Source organism: Hippocampus comes, unplaced genomic scaffold (genome assembly GCF_001891065.2).
Source record: "Hippocampus comes isolate QL1 unplaced genomic scaffold, H_comes_QL1_v1.1 scaffold36, whole genome shotgun sequence".
Lineage (NCBI taxonomy): Eukaryota > Metazoa > Chordata > Actinopteri > Syngnathiformes > Syngnathidae > Hippocampus > Hippocampus comes.
The window spans coordinates 5,201,664-5,215,175 of NW_017805695.1; the positions used below are offsets into that span (position 1 = coordinate 5,201,664).

Consider the following 13,512-nt stretch of genomic DNA (forward strand, 5'->3'; position numbering starts at 1 on the left):
GTGCTTTCCCTGAAAGAGCTACCTGTAAATTCTGCACTCAAGTTCATCTCATTATTTTGACTTCCGCAAGTCTCCCAAGGCAGGAATTCCCTCAAGACATCCGAAATAAGAACCATATGGAAGCTCACTGCCGAATTAGTATGTTTCTGTTTATCATCAAAAACACTCCTCTGAATGAATGAACTTTAATATGCTGTCTGCGTTCCACTGTCTAGCTCCTCCAGCAAGTCTGGACACAATGAGGTGGAGAAGGATGGAGGATCATCCGAAAATGACCCTGTGGCTTCAGAATGTGACCGTCATGTTTACAAGACTGTCCTGGAAGGCGGTGACATTCCCTTACAAGGTCTACGAGCCTTAAATAAGCGCCATGGCAGCTCATCCTCCCCTAAAGGTATATACCGACCAATTAATATGGACACAAGTGTGTATGGTAGATGTGCATGGACATCAGGGTTAGACAGCCCCTTAGGTCGTTTGTGTAAAACGAACATTGAGCTATAAAAACATTGATGATGAACATGTGTTTCCGTTCTGCTGGAGTCCGCACATCTTTGCTTCCAGGCTTCACAGCTTTAGCCAATCACCCCACAGCATTCATCCCAGTCACTTTTGATTTATTACCAATGACACGGATGATAACATTACTGGACATCTGCTTTGGAAAACATTTAAGGACGAAATGAGGTTGTCTTTCTCAGACTATGGAAGCTAACCTTGGGGAGTGTTTCCCTTCATGCTGCAGTCGCTAGGCAGGTTTAGGTTGGGCAGGACTTCAGTGTCTTCCCTCGTCATAGAACAGAGACCCGGGGAGGGGATGGATGAGAAGGGATGAGTGAGATAAAAAAGATCTGTGCTCTGCAAAACCGGGGGGGGGGGGGGATAAACAGGAGGGACACAGAAGGTGGGCAGGCCGGAGGAAGTCAGCTGTCAGTTTGAGGTCAGTGGCCGGAATGTCTGAGCACATGGCCGGAGAGTCAAACATTGTGGGAGGAGAAAAGATGGAATGCAAGGAAGCGAGAGAATGGGCAGATCAGGCGCATGATCCGGCACTGTTACATCACACCGTGGCAGACAGTTGAGTTGTTTCTACGTTACAATGTGTTATGTAAACAAAACTGATCAATGAGCAAAAACCTCCTCCGAGGCTTAATCTGTGGGGGCACCTAGAACCCCAGATAATGATTGCAATATGTTTTTTTTTTGTTTTTGTTTTTTTTTTTCAAAAGGTTTAATCACTGTCATTTTTTTTATATAATGACACATGATTTTTTGATTGTCTAGTCTGTGGGTTTGCAAATATTTTACACCAAGTAACACCAAAAAAATACTTGGCTCTCCAAGAACCATCATAATGAACACCATTAAAATCCATGAAGCTAGTAAGCCCCAGTGTTCATCAAGAATAAGATGGGCATTTAGGAAAATGAATAACTATTTTAATAATGGTTCAGTCCAAATGTCTTGCACATAAAAGTTAAATAAACATTGTACCTAAATGCAAATTCTAAAAGATTAAATGCAAAATTGTCCCGACAAGTTAAATACAACTGAAAGGTACATAAATGTATTTCACTGGATTTTTTTTTTTATTTATTCATTATTTAGGTTGAGATACTTGAGTGCACAATGTACAGTACGAACATTGAACTCAGTGATTATTTTGCGTACCACTAGAGGGAGCCAACTTGGTCACATTTTGTACGTTTCACGTTTTTCCATGACATTTTTCACATTTTTACAAGATATGTTTTTACATGATAATGTTCACGTTTTTACATAAGTATCATGTTTTTACATGTTAATTTTCACGTTTTACATAAGCGTCATGTTTTTACATGATAATTGTCATGTTTGCACATGACAAGTATCACATTTTTACATGATAATGTTCACATTTTTGGTACGTTTCATGTTTTTTTTCCCTCCCTGGTGTGGCAGCAGTACACTTCCGTACCGATATAATAATGCTCACCTTAAAAAAAAAAAACATGACAAAACTAGAGATGTTTGCCTGAAAGAAGGTAATCCTAGGCCTGGATAAAATGTGGACAGCCTTTTTGCAATTATTTTAAATTGTAATACAGAAACATAAGCATGTAAACACATGTAAATTCGCTCAAACCCACATTAAATTCTTTCATTGCACTTTCAAGCCCAAGACCGTGCATACACACAGCATATTTCTTTTGTTCCATCTATTTGAGGCTGTGATAAGTGCCTTTTTTGATGTTGAGAATTTTACAGGCATTATCAAATTTAATGGATCTTTGTAAGAACAGCCACGTTTGAAGGAAATATACAGTATATAAAGAGAGTTCTGTTCCAGCTTCCACACTGTCAGTTTAGAGACTCGTGCTCTAAATGCATTTGCCACTCTAGTCAAATGACAAACACCAGACGTCCAAAATTTCACTGTTCACCAGGCTCACTGTTGAATAAATTTACCAAAGCTGCCACATGCTCCTGTTAAAAACACAAAAAACAAAAAAAAAACTTTCTTGATCATCATTTTTCAAAAAACAGAACCTCTTGCTCCATCATGAAGGCATTTTTATTGCAGAATAGATAACTTGCCACATGCTTTGGTTTATAATATCAAGCGGGCATCTCCCATGTGTGTTTATTAGTACAGCAGATGAGAGGTGGCAGATGGCTCACTTATGCTGCAAACGTGTGTCACAGCATGTGAAAGTGTTGTGTCATTTCCCGCTCCCATCTGGATCACGATGGATAGTTCAGAAAGCTAGGAGGTAATTTACCCTGACCAATAATTTGTATTTCCAAACACCCAAAAAACAAGCATATTGCCATCACTCATCATAATGCAAATGTAGGGCATTCATAGGGCATGTTGAGGGAAACGTTAACATGAATATAAAATAGGTCAAACGCAATCATTTTTAATCTTGTTTTGAAAGTATTGATACTGCAGTCAGAGTTCGGATTCCTCCGCAACCTCCATTACATAACATTTCACTGCATACTGCTATTAACACTTTGTTTCATGTTTATGTTCTCCTCGTTTATGTCAAATCTACTAGCATTTCACAGAGCACAGTTTTTCATCTTACACTGTGCTGTTTCGATTGTGGTCATCTATAACTTGATGTACACTGCATCAAGTCTGCCCTATAGCCTCAATTGAATCAATTGCTTTACTCTGGAACTGTGGCTAATTCTGTTTCAGCGTGTTTGTGCGTGAACCTGTGACCATTGTAATCTAATATGCTGTTTATTCTGTTGTCCTGCATGCTTGCCAGTGGATTATAAAGGTGGGAATGGCTGTTTAGACTCACCCTACCCCTCTAAAAATAGTCAATCGGTTCTTGCCAGTCATGCAATAGCTAACCAATGTAAGAGTAAGAAGCCTCTTTCTGCTGCCAAAGCTTGCATACCCCAAATCTTGCCGTCCAAATTCAAGCCCAAACTGCTGCCGCCTGGTGGTGACATCCAGGAAAGCAGCACGCGACCTGTGAAGCAACCCAAAGCGCACAGCTGTGAGGATCTGTACACAAGTACATGTGATCGTGACAGAGCTGGGACAGAGGTGAGGGAGGGGTGTCACTATTCAGACTCCTGTGCTGATGGCCTTAGGGAAGTTTCCCCTGCAGTGAGGAGGAGTGCGTCAGAGTTTTCGAGCATGTACAAGATCATGCATCACATTCAGCGGCCCAGATCAGTGGGCTGCAGCCCCCAAGGGAGCGTCCGCAGCCTGGCTTATCTCTTTGAAGGGGAAAAAGCTAACGGGGATGAAAAGTCAGAAGCTGATGGTGGTAAAATTACACGGGACACTGTTTTGTCACGGGTCACTGAGTTTGAAATGTACATTCAACAGTCCAGTCTGACACCCAGTCGTTCCTCCTCGTTGCCCACGCTGAACTCCAACTACATCCATAGCCCAGAACGTGCTGCCTCTCTCTACCTGCCCTCTGCGGTGTCAGCTGAGAGTCTTTTGGTGGTGGACAACTCCCAGACAGATGCCTGCTCTCCTGTGGAGGCAGGTGGAAACGACACAGAGGAGTCCTTTTCACCCAGGAATAAAACTGTGGACGAGGCAGCCTCCCCCTCAAAGGATGGAGGCCAGGTTAGGGCCGAGTCGGCTTGTTCTGCTGATCCTGAGGTTGTACAAATCTTAAAGAAGAGCTCCACAGAGCAGAACCACTCGGCTCCTAGTGGAACAAAGAGTCCCTCCGCCCTGCCTCCAATGTCTTTCCCACTGCACCACCACCATCTGCACCATATGAACCACCACCACTTCCCCCTTAAAGCCATGAAATGCAAAGGGCCCTGTCCAGCTTCCTACACCCGCTTTACTACTATTCTCAGGCATGAGAGACAGCAGGCCACAGTTCAGCAAGAGAAACCAGCACCACCAGAGAAGAAGACCATGCTGCCTGGGAATCTCTTGCTCATGGGCCCTGCCCCTTTCAGGTTACGGAAGAGCCTCCACTCCCAACATCCTCGGAGGACGCTATCGGCCACTAAAGTGATAACAGGCACTCAGAGACCCCACAGCACATCTCCTGAGCTCAAACCTCTCATACCTCAGCGTCTGTCCTCCCTGGAGGTCCTGGAGAGGCTGAGTAATGGAGAGGGAGACAATTGTGAGCAGCTGAGTAACGGACAGGGCCTGGACGCCAACGGGAACCTTCTGCAGCCGCTGGCAGCTAACCACAGAGGTGGCTATCTCCATTCCATCACAACTGTCATCCTCCTCCCTTCCTCTGTGCTCACTCATTCAGCTCAACTCTTCACCTTGTCTCCCGTCTCGACACACCGCCATCCATCTTTATTCTGAGTGGTGTTTTTACAAAGTCACAGTCAAGCCTCCGTGTCTTTTGGCGTGTGGTGGTTGATACTCCTCCATTCAAATGTGAATCACTATGGTTCCAGCTACGCACAAGAGTGACTGTTGGAGGTTGAGGCAGCTTTTTAATAACGTGTCCTTAGCCTCCTGGTGGCATCAGATTTCAGTCGCACGCAAAACAGTATCCCACCCGATAATACTTCCTGCTTTGTTTGTCTATATAAGCAGGTACACTACTTAATGTCGAAGGTAAATAAGGAATATACAGTAATATCCATCCATCCGTTATCCATAAATATGTTTGTTGTGACCCTTGTTGGTACGCAAAAGGAAACTGCAAATAAGCCGCTGCAGTCAAACGTACCGTATTGGCCCGAATATAAGACGGCCCTGATTATAAGACGACCCCCTCTTTTTCAAGGCTCAAGTTTGAAAAAAAGACTTTTTGAACACCAAATTATTTTTTATACAGAAAATAATTACAGTACATCTGAAACAAATGATTATAACAATATATTTGAGAGAAAAAGCATGTTATTTTGCCTCATTCAAATCTTAATGTCTGAACATTTAAATATGTAAACTAAAGTGCAATCACATACGTAAATGAATGGCTTCTGGTTTTTGAAACGTAAATTACAGTACATCATAACTTCTCCTCAGCTGCCGGTTAACCTGGCCGATCTTCGACCCACTTTTCTCCAGATTGTCGCTACGTTTCTCCATTTTCTGTTATCTCTTCTATTATTTTCTTCTCTTTTCTTTCTTACCGCTATTTTTCATTTTTCTTCTTCGTGCTACCGCTATTTTTATTTTTATTCTTCGTGACAGGGGTTCACTTTGGCCTGGGGAGTCAAGTTCAGCATTCACTTCAATGATATCTGGCGCCATCTAGCGTCGCAAATGGGTATAATGTCTAGACCCCGAATATAAGACGACCCCCACTTTTTCAGTCTTATTTCAATGCAAAAAAACACCGTCTTATATTCGGGCCATTACGGTAGTAATCAGACTTTCTTGTTACAAATGTAAAGATTATTGTCTGGAGGCTTGTAGATCAATGCCATCAATAGTACCACAACTTAGTTGCATTTTGGCCAAGGCAAATTAGGGTACTTATTTTTGTTTCCTGAATCTGTACTTTTTTTTTTTTTTTTCATAAACACATTTGATCATTCTGTATTCATTCCTTTTCTCCTTTGTGCATGCTGAATGGAGTTTGCCATATGTGGGTTTTGGTTTGTGTGAGAGGGATTATGTTCGTTCCATCATTATCTAATGCTTATCTTTTTATTTTACTCATTGGAATCAGAGATTTGACTGCAATATCATCTTATTCGCAATGTTTTCTTCTTCCATTGCGTTTGTCTCGAAGAAGCAAATTCCTCACAGTGTCCAACCCTTTTTGTTTCTTTTTGTTAGACTTATCCCCAGCGCACGGAGAGAGCCAGGATGAAGTGCTGAGGAGGCGTCATGGGGACAAAGAGGTGATTTTTTTTTTTTTTTTGTTTTTTGCATTTATACGTTAAGTACTAAAGGGTTAGCGGCGTGCTGGAAACTAGAACGAGGAGGCATGTGTTCACCAGCTCCGTTACTGTGTCACACTTTAAGAGGAGCCTTATCTAGAGGGAAAAACAGTCTGTTTCCTTGGCAGAAAATGTTGGAGGAGCAGCGGCGGCTCAAGCGGGAACAGGAAGAGGCTGACATAGCGTCAAGACGTCACACTGGCATCGTCCCAACACATCACCAGTTCATCACCAACGAGCGCTTTGGAGACCTGCTCAACATAACAGATAACACAGAGAAACGGAAATCTGGCATGGAGGTACAAATACATGCCAGGTCTGCTGCAAACAGGAAAAACACCACAGCTGCTTTGTCAGTTAGCATATGAGTCAGGCTTGGGCGGGAATGGGAAGCGTCGGGATGGCTGATGGTGGGGAACTATTGGGGTTTTGGTGATGTCTTGTCAGCAGTTGGTCTGCATACTTGTCTGGCTTTTTCCTGCTGGTCAGAACATTAGACGTGAGCAGCAATAGGAAATCCATTTTTGCTCGCTGGATTTATAATTGAATCACATTACACATACAGTAGGTAATTGTCTTCTGCATACAGTATAAACTGGACACTCACCATACACACTTCATTAAGTGTACAAAAACGTCTGCTTTTACAAAGATTATACTGGTCAATTTTAATCAACGCAGTCATGTTTGTATAACTAGATTTGTTTTTATTGTTCTTTTACAATAGTTTAGAACTGAAATACACCTTCCTAGTGGGGTTGCGCTACTATTTCGCCCATTTATGTGGCTAAATATGGATCACCTTCAATCACCTATTTGACAATCTTACACTGGGGTCACCACCTATTTTGAAACTGAGAGCTACTCCTCGGGTTCTGATTAATGCAAATGGCTTTTATGTTGAGAGAGCATTTGCTCAAACTATTTTTAATTATGTTATTCTTAATAAGGAACGTTTTTTTTTTCTACAGTAGTTCAGGAAATCACAATATCCGATCACTGGTGACTTATTTTTAGAACAGGCCTGCGGGCTGCTCATATGATCCTCGGGCGCTACTTGGTACCCTAACCCTGATCTAAAGGCTGAATTTAATGATACTTTTCTGTAGCAACTTCCGACATTGTGCTAATATCCACAATAAATGTCTACTCAGATACTGTACGTAATTCACTGGTATTACCGGTAGTTTCACTTCTTTCTGTTGCAAGCTATGACTCCTCTCCTCTGAAAGGCCAAAAAGTACAAATCACCTGGAGAAGCTTGTGACATTTTGCATCCTGTGTGTTCTAAATGACCAACAAATTTTGTGTTGTGATCACCATTATATATGCACTATGACAATAAGCACGAATATGATAAAAAACAGGCTTATAGTTAAATGGGAGATAAAATTGACTTTTTAAGGTTTATCACGGAATTCACCCCCGTTCACACAGTTAAATTAGCTCGTGTTGGCTTCAAGGTAAACAGATCTGCATTAAGTCTTATTTATTTCACAGATTCAAATTAGATAACAACATTAGCTGCTGAAATGCGGCACTTAATTGCTTTGTGAAGAGGTGCCGGTGGCAGGAGGAGGTGTTTGTGTTTGGTGATGTAACTTTTGCATCCACGAAACGATTTAATTGTTTTGAAGCTAAAGGCCACTCTCGTGTTTTCCACACTCAGGGCTCTTCTTGTGAAAGCCGGGCTCACCATTGGCCCAGCCTTGGATGAGACAGATTTGCTCCTAAAACGAGACAATCTCACCTCACCAGTTACACCAGAAATATGCTGTAAAATGTCTATAAGTCCCTGTGGTATTTTCACAAAAGCATGCCACCAACATGTAATTAAGACGTCTGGGACTTGCTTTAAATTGTGAACGTCTCCTGTCAACACCATTAATTAATTGTCTCTCCTATGTGTGTCTACACAGAGAACTCCAGCCATGGCACGCTTCGACTTCAGAGCGGAAACTCTAAAGTAAGCGCACATAATCAGAATTTACAATTACAATGCATGTGAAGGGTAAAGATGATCATTCAAGAATCATACCAACCAATATTTTCCCAGTACAATACATAAGAATCTAAAGCCTCATACATAATGTTTAATTGATCTTGGGGTCAGTTTCTCAATAAAGCGTCTTGAGTGATAATCTGACAGAGACGCTGTATCAAATTATCCTCATGCATTCACTTGATGTCGATGTTTATATGAGTAATGGTGTTGGTGTTAGTGTTGGTAGATGCTGGGGCAAGCTGAGAAAATGCCAATGATGTTATTCCTTAGAATCACACACACACAAAACAAAATCATCCAACATCAATGTGCAGGAGTATTATGTAGTTACTATTTTGTCAAATATAATATCTGCGATTTTATGTTATTTAGATTAAATCTATCTGCAAAATCTTTTTAGGGAATTACCATTTCAGAAGGGAGACATCGTTTACATCATTAGACAGGTGGATCAGAACTGGTACGAAGGAGAGCATCACGGAAGAGTTGGGATTTTCCCTCGAAGCTATGTTGAGGTACTGTGACTCACGACGCTTACTGTTATTTTATTTGTCTTGTCAGAACTTTTTTTTTTTTTTTGGTGATCCAACTTCTACAATATTTTTCTTGCTCAGTTAGACTTGTTATGTGTTTCCCTAATTGCACAGCTCCTGCCCCCAACTGAGAAAGCACAGCCGAAGAAAAGTGTCCCAGTGCAGGTGCTGGAATACGGTGATGCTGTTGCCCGCTTTAACTTCACAGGAGACACGGTGGTGGAGATGTCATTCAGAAAGGTATGACAAAGTAAACGTGTGGAAGCACTTCCATACATCACACAAGATTCAAGTGAATTGGAGGCACTCATATAGAGTATGCCTGATGATTCAGGATCTGACATTTTTTTGAGCCCAGTTGTGGTGACTCTGTCAGAACCAGCACTGGCCCTGATTTAAAACAGTACTTAAAATTCTTAATGATATACCTATCTGAGATGAAATAGTGAAGTGTGTGGTCTCAATGGCCAAAATGCATCCGCGTACAGGGCATCAAACCAGCTGCTTAAAAAAAATTGCCACAGTCTCCATTAAGTGCATAATGTGATTTAAAACAATACTTAACAAAATTCATTATTTTATATGTGTCGGCCTACCAGTGGATGAACAGGAGAAGCATGTCATTTTAGTGGCCAAAATGCACACAAATACTGAGCGTCAGTGGGCCATCTATGCAGCTGCTTTAAAAAATATCCACACTCTTCACTTCCCAGTATATAGATATTGTGATTTTAAAATAATATGTAACGATATTTACAATTATAAATATTCAGGCCTGTCTGCCTGTGGATGAAATAGTGAAGCTTGTAGACTCAGTGGCCAAACTGCGCATGAGTACAGTACATCTGTCGCACACAATGCGCCAGCAAATGAGGGTGATCAAATGTGCACAGACGAATAAAACTACAAATATTGAATATTACATATTCAGAAAGCAAGAACGTGTTGATTTAATTTCATTTATATATCGCTGGCATCAGGTGGATTCCTTGTATCTCCAAAATCATCACTTTTCAAGAGACCACAAAAACGGTGTGTTTGATCAACCATTAACATTGCCTCATCAAAGAGAGCAAACCATTTTCAACACTTAAGATTGGTCAATAAGTTGTAAAAATAACACCCACATAGATTTATGAAAAGACGTGAAATTGACCAAATTGTGACTTTTGAGGTTTCGGCCCAACACCAGTGATATGAAATTTGTACTGGTGGCCCGACCCGGTCACATGATGACCCGGCCCATCAGGCCACTGTTAATGTGAGACCCTGTGATTTACAGCCCAAAAATGTGTGCAGGGGGAAAGGATCACGCTGATTCGTAGAGTGGATGAGAACTGGTATGAAGGTAAAATCTCAGGCACAAACCGCCAAGGCATCTTCCCTGTCACCTACGTCGAAGTGCACAAACGACCACGTGTCAAAAATGGCTTGGATTACCCTGACCCGCCTCTCAGCTCCTCGCCACAGCGCAGCACTAATGCCTCCCCTCAGGTAAGGACCCACAACACGACTTCTGAACTTCACAAAGTTCGATTCCATCTATGTTCACCTTTGCGCACAACTTTTAATTTTCATTCTCCCATCTTCTCAATTTGTCTCCTCTTTTTTTTCCATTTTCTTCCTCTCACACCCGCCTCGTCTTCTATAAAAAGTTGTATCGTAATCGCCTGACCACTTCGCCCCTGCCGCTTCCTCGCTCCCCCTGCCGCTCCGTGTCCCCGGAGGTCCATGCCGTGTCCTCCGAGTGGATCTCTCTGACTGTGGGAGGTGGAAGCCCGCCTGCCGCCCCAACCCCACCCTTGCCTCCTCTGCCCACTGTTTCTTACCGCTGCGGCGAATACCTGCCCCCTCCTTACTCTGCCAGTCCTGTGCCACCCATCGCCAGCAGCCCATACTGCATCTCTCCCGTGACCTCACCATCTGCCTCCCCACTGCCCCCGCCATACCCACCCAGGCCCAATTCCGCCACTCCTTTCCTCACTTTTACTCCTCCTCAGGGGGAGGGCTTCCTGCTTTCCCCACCCTCAGCACATCTGTCTCGTAGCATTAGCCCCTGTGGCGGGCCAGTGTTGGAAGGTTGGCTTAGGGCGGAGGGCGAAGGTGCGGAGGGGTGCGGCGGCAGCTGTGCCGCCCCTGGCAGCAGACAAAATAGCCCTGCAGAGGTACCTTCGGCATGGTGTGCCGTGATTATAGTTCAGGCTCACTCTGCGATCTTGTGACCCTTCAATTTGGTCTTTGCTGACATAGTGCGGCTAACATTTTGGTGTGGAAGACATGTTTAACATGAGTGTTTTGGCCATTGGCTTAGAATAGAAACCTCACCATGGTGCTGACAGTTGCAGGTCTGCATGTTGTGTACAACTAACGCACAAGTGTTAATGGCGATTGATGCTTGTGTTTCTTGATTTTTGAGTTTTCAAAGAAGTCAACATTGATTGCATCTCATCATGCATCTCAGTCTGTTCGTTTGGTGAAGGGTCATTCACACTAGCTGCATAGGAATTAGTAGAAAAGAATTTATCTCACTAAAGGATGGATAAAAATGGGTCTCTTTCCCAAAACACGATAAATGCCAGAAGGCTATCTTGCCATGCCATCCTGTTGAGAACAGACTGTATTTTTTCCAACATGTTCAGACTGAGAGAGATTTTTTTAATCGTTGTCAAATTTGCAGCTCTGTGTGAATAAATAAAGTTTCCTTTGAAAAATCGAAATGGATTTAAAACACTTTGAAATAGAGATCTTCAAATTGTTGCAGCAGGTGGATGGAAACCATGGTGTGTTCTCCTGGGATGAAGCTGTTATTTATTTTGGAGATTAGTGAGATGTCCTTTGCCTTGCAGCTTGCGCGGAATGACATTGATCATCATGGGCGGAACTCCAGAAGTCCCGTCATGCTGTTTGATATCCATGACAACAACGTCAACTCGTTTGCGGTAAGTTTCTTGACCATTACATGTTTGATTTCAATTCTGTCTCATTTAATTTTATTTTACTGTAAAATTCAAACTCATTTCCTTCATTCACCTTCTCTGTTTCGAGTCTTCCTTACTAATGCTCACAGTGCTCCTTGACATTAAAACGCAATATTCAAGAGCTGCACTTTTTTTTTTATACTGCATGCAAATAACATCCTCTCAGTTAAAATACATGAACTAATATTTCATTTTTCCTGTACATGAACTCACACTAGTGTCTTGCCTTTCCATGCTTTCCTTCCTGGTCTCCACCATGCTCTGCTCCTCTGTGGCTTTTAACGGATCACTTCCTTTTCCTTTGTACTTACTGGGCCTCTCCTTCCTGCCTCAATTCTGCCACCTCACTCTTTTAACTCCTTTCTCTACTCCCCAACTTTCAACCCTAAACCTCTGCTGGGACTCACCTGCTTGTCCTATTAGGAGGCAGTGTGTAATGAGATCTTGAATATAGCTGAGACCTCAGTGAGGTACTGCGGCACGTTGTCCCACCACCCTCTCAACGCACTACATAGACTGCACTCCCATCCCAGTAAACAATCTCTGATCATTTCCCAGCAACCCCTGTCCCAAAGCAGCAGCCCAGAGCCCAGCCGTCTCAACTGTGCAATGTAAGTTGGATCTACCAGCATGTACATTTGCGTTTCACATCGACAACATATGGACAGAATTATCACGACATGAGGTCATTACATCTATAGAAAGTGGACATGGCCTCATAAACGGAGGTGCTCCCTTCTTTGCAGCTATAATATCATGCACTCTTAGAATGGAAGATTAAGGTGCTTTATTCCAAAGCATACCACAGCATTTGTACAGGTGATGGATTGAATTGGCATGTATAGCAGCTAATCAGACATTCTCACCGGTATTTTTTTTCCAGGTGAATGCTGTCAAAAAAATCCATTTCGTGTTCACGATGTGATTTGTCATTGGTTTGACTGAATCTTCGTCACTGGTCTCAAGTTGTCTGTCTTCGCCGTAATGTTTACCAGTGTCCTCCTCTGCTCCACTCCAGTTTCCAAGCTCTGTACAGTTATGCCCCACAAAACGAAGACGAGCTCGAGCTGCAGGAGGGAGATCTCATCAGCGTCATGGAGAAGTGTGATGACGGCTGGTTTGTTGGTATGTACCGCAGGCCTCACATTCCTGACAAATGCAGTCAGCCTTACTCTGTTGCAGAGTGTGCGATTCTCCTGAATGAGGTCTGCAACCCTGTAATGCACAAGTGTACCGATTTATCACCGCACTGCCATATCATGTCGTAGGGTTACCTGTGGTGAGTCGTCATTTTCATGCACTTTGAATTTGCGTTGTATCGTATTTTGAAGGCATTGAACATTGCCATAGCGATCGGAGTGTTGCGGCCAGATTAGACGCTCCTTGTGTTTATTATTATATTTCGAAAACGCCACAGTTTTCATGCAGCTCATACCATATTATTTTGTTGTATTATTTCCGCCACACCTTAATTGCCGGTCCCTGAAAATATTGTCTGACATAAACCGGTCCGTGGGGCAAAAAAGTTTGGGGGCCACCCCTGTAATGCACAAGTGTACCGATTTATCACCGCACTGCCATATCATGTCGTAGGGTTACTTCAAAAAAGTGATGGATTCGTCAACACGGGCATTTCTCACACTTTATATTCACGCTGCTC

At 42.8% G+C, this 13,512-nt stretch overlaps 1 protein-coding gene across 9 annotated transcripts in view; it reads left to right on the forward strand.

Annotated features, from left to right (window-relative positions):
* The window catches only part of sorbs1 (sorbin and SH3 domain containing 1), a 43,364-nt gene that overhangs the window by 27,275 nt on the left and 2,577 nt on the right, over positions 1-13,512 (forward strand). For 5 of the 9 annotated variants that reach the window (XM_019881997.1, XM_019881999.1, XM_019882001.1 and 2 more), the window contains 12 exons: positions 216-394; positions 3,264-4,682; positions 6,233-6,297; positions 6,465-6,635; positions 8,256-8,302; positions 8,742-8,856; positions 8,989-9,114; positions 10,174-10,368; positions 10,530-11,039; positions 11,721-11,813; positions 12,276-12,463; positions 12,871-12,977. In XM_019881997.1, the coding sequence (XP_019737556.1) occupies positions 216-394; positions 3,264-4,682; positions 6,233-6,297; positions 6,465-6,635; positions 8,256-8,302; positions 8,742-8,856; positions 8,989-9,114; positions 10,174-10,368; positions 10,530-11,039; positions 11,721-11,813; positions 12,276-12,463; positions 12,871-12,977 (3,215 nt within the window). The remainder of the gene's footprint in view (positions 1-215; positions 395-3,263; positions 4,683-6,232; positions 6,298-6,464; positions 6,636-8,255; positions 8,303-8,741; positions 8,857-8,988; positions 9,115-10,173; positions 10,369-10,529; positions 11,040-11,720; positions 11,814-12,275; positions 12,464-12,870; positions 12,978-13,512) is intronic. The other 4 variants (XM_019882004.1, XM_019882005.1, XM_019882002.1 and 1 more) reach the window with 3 other exon arrangements.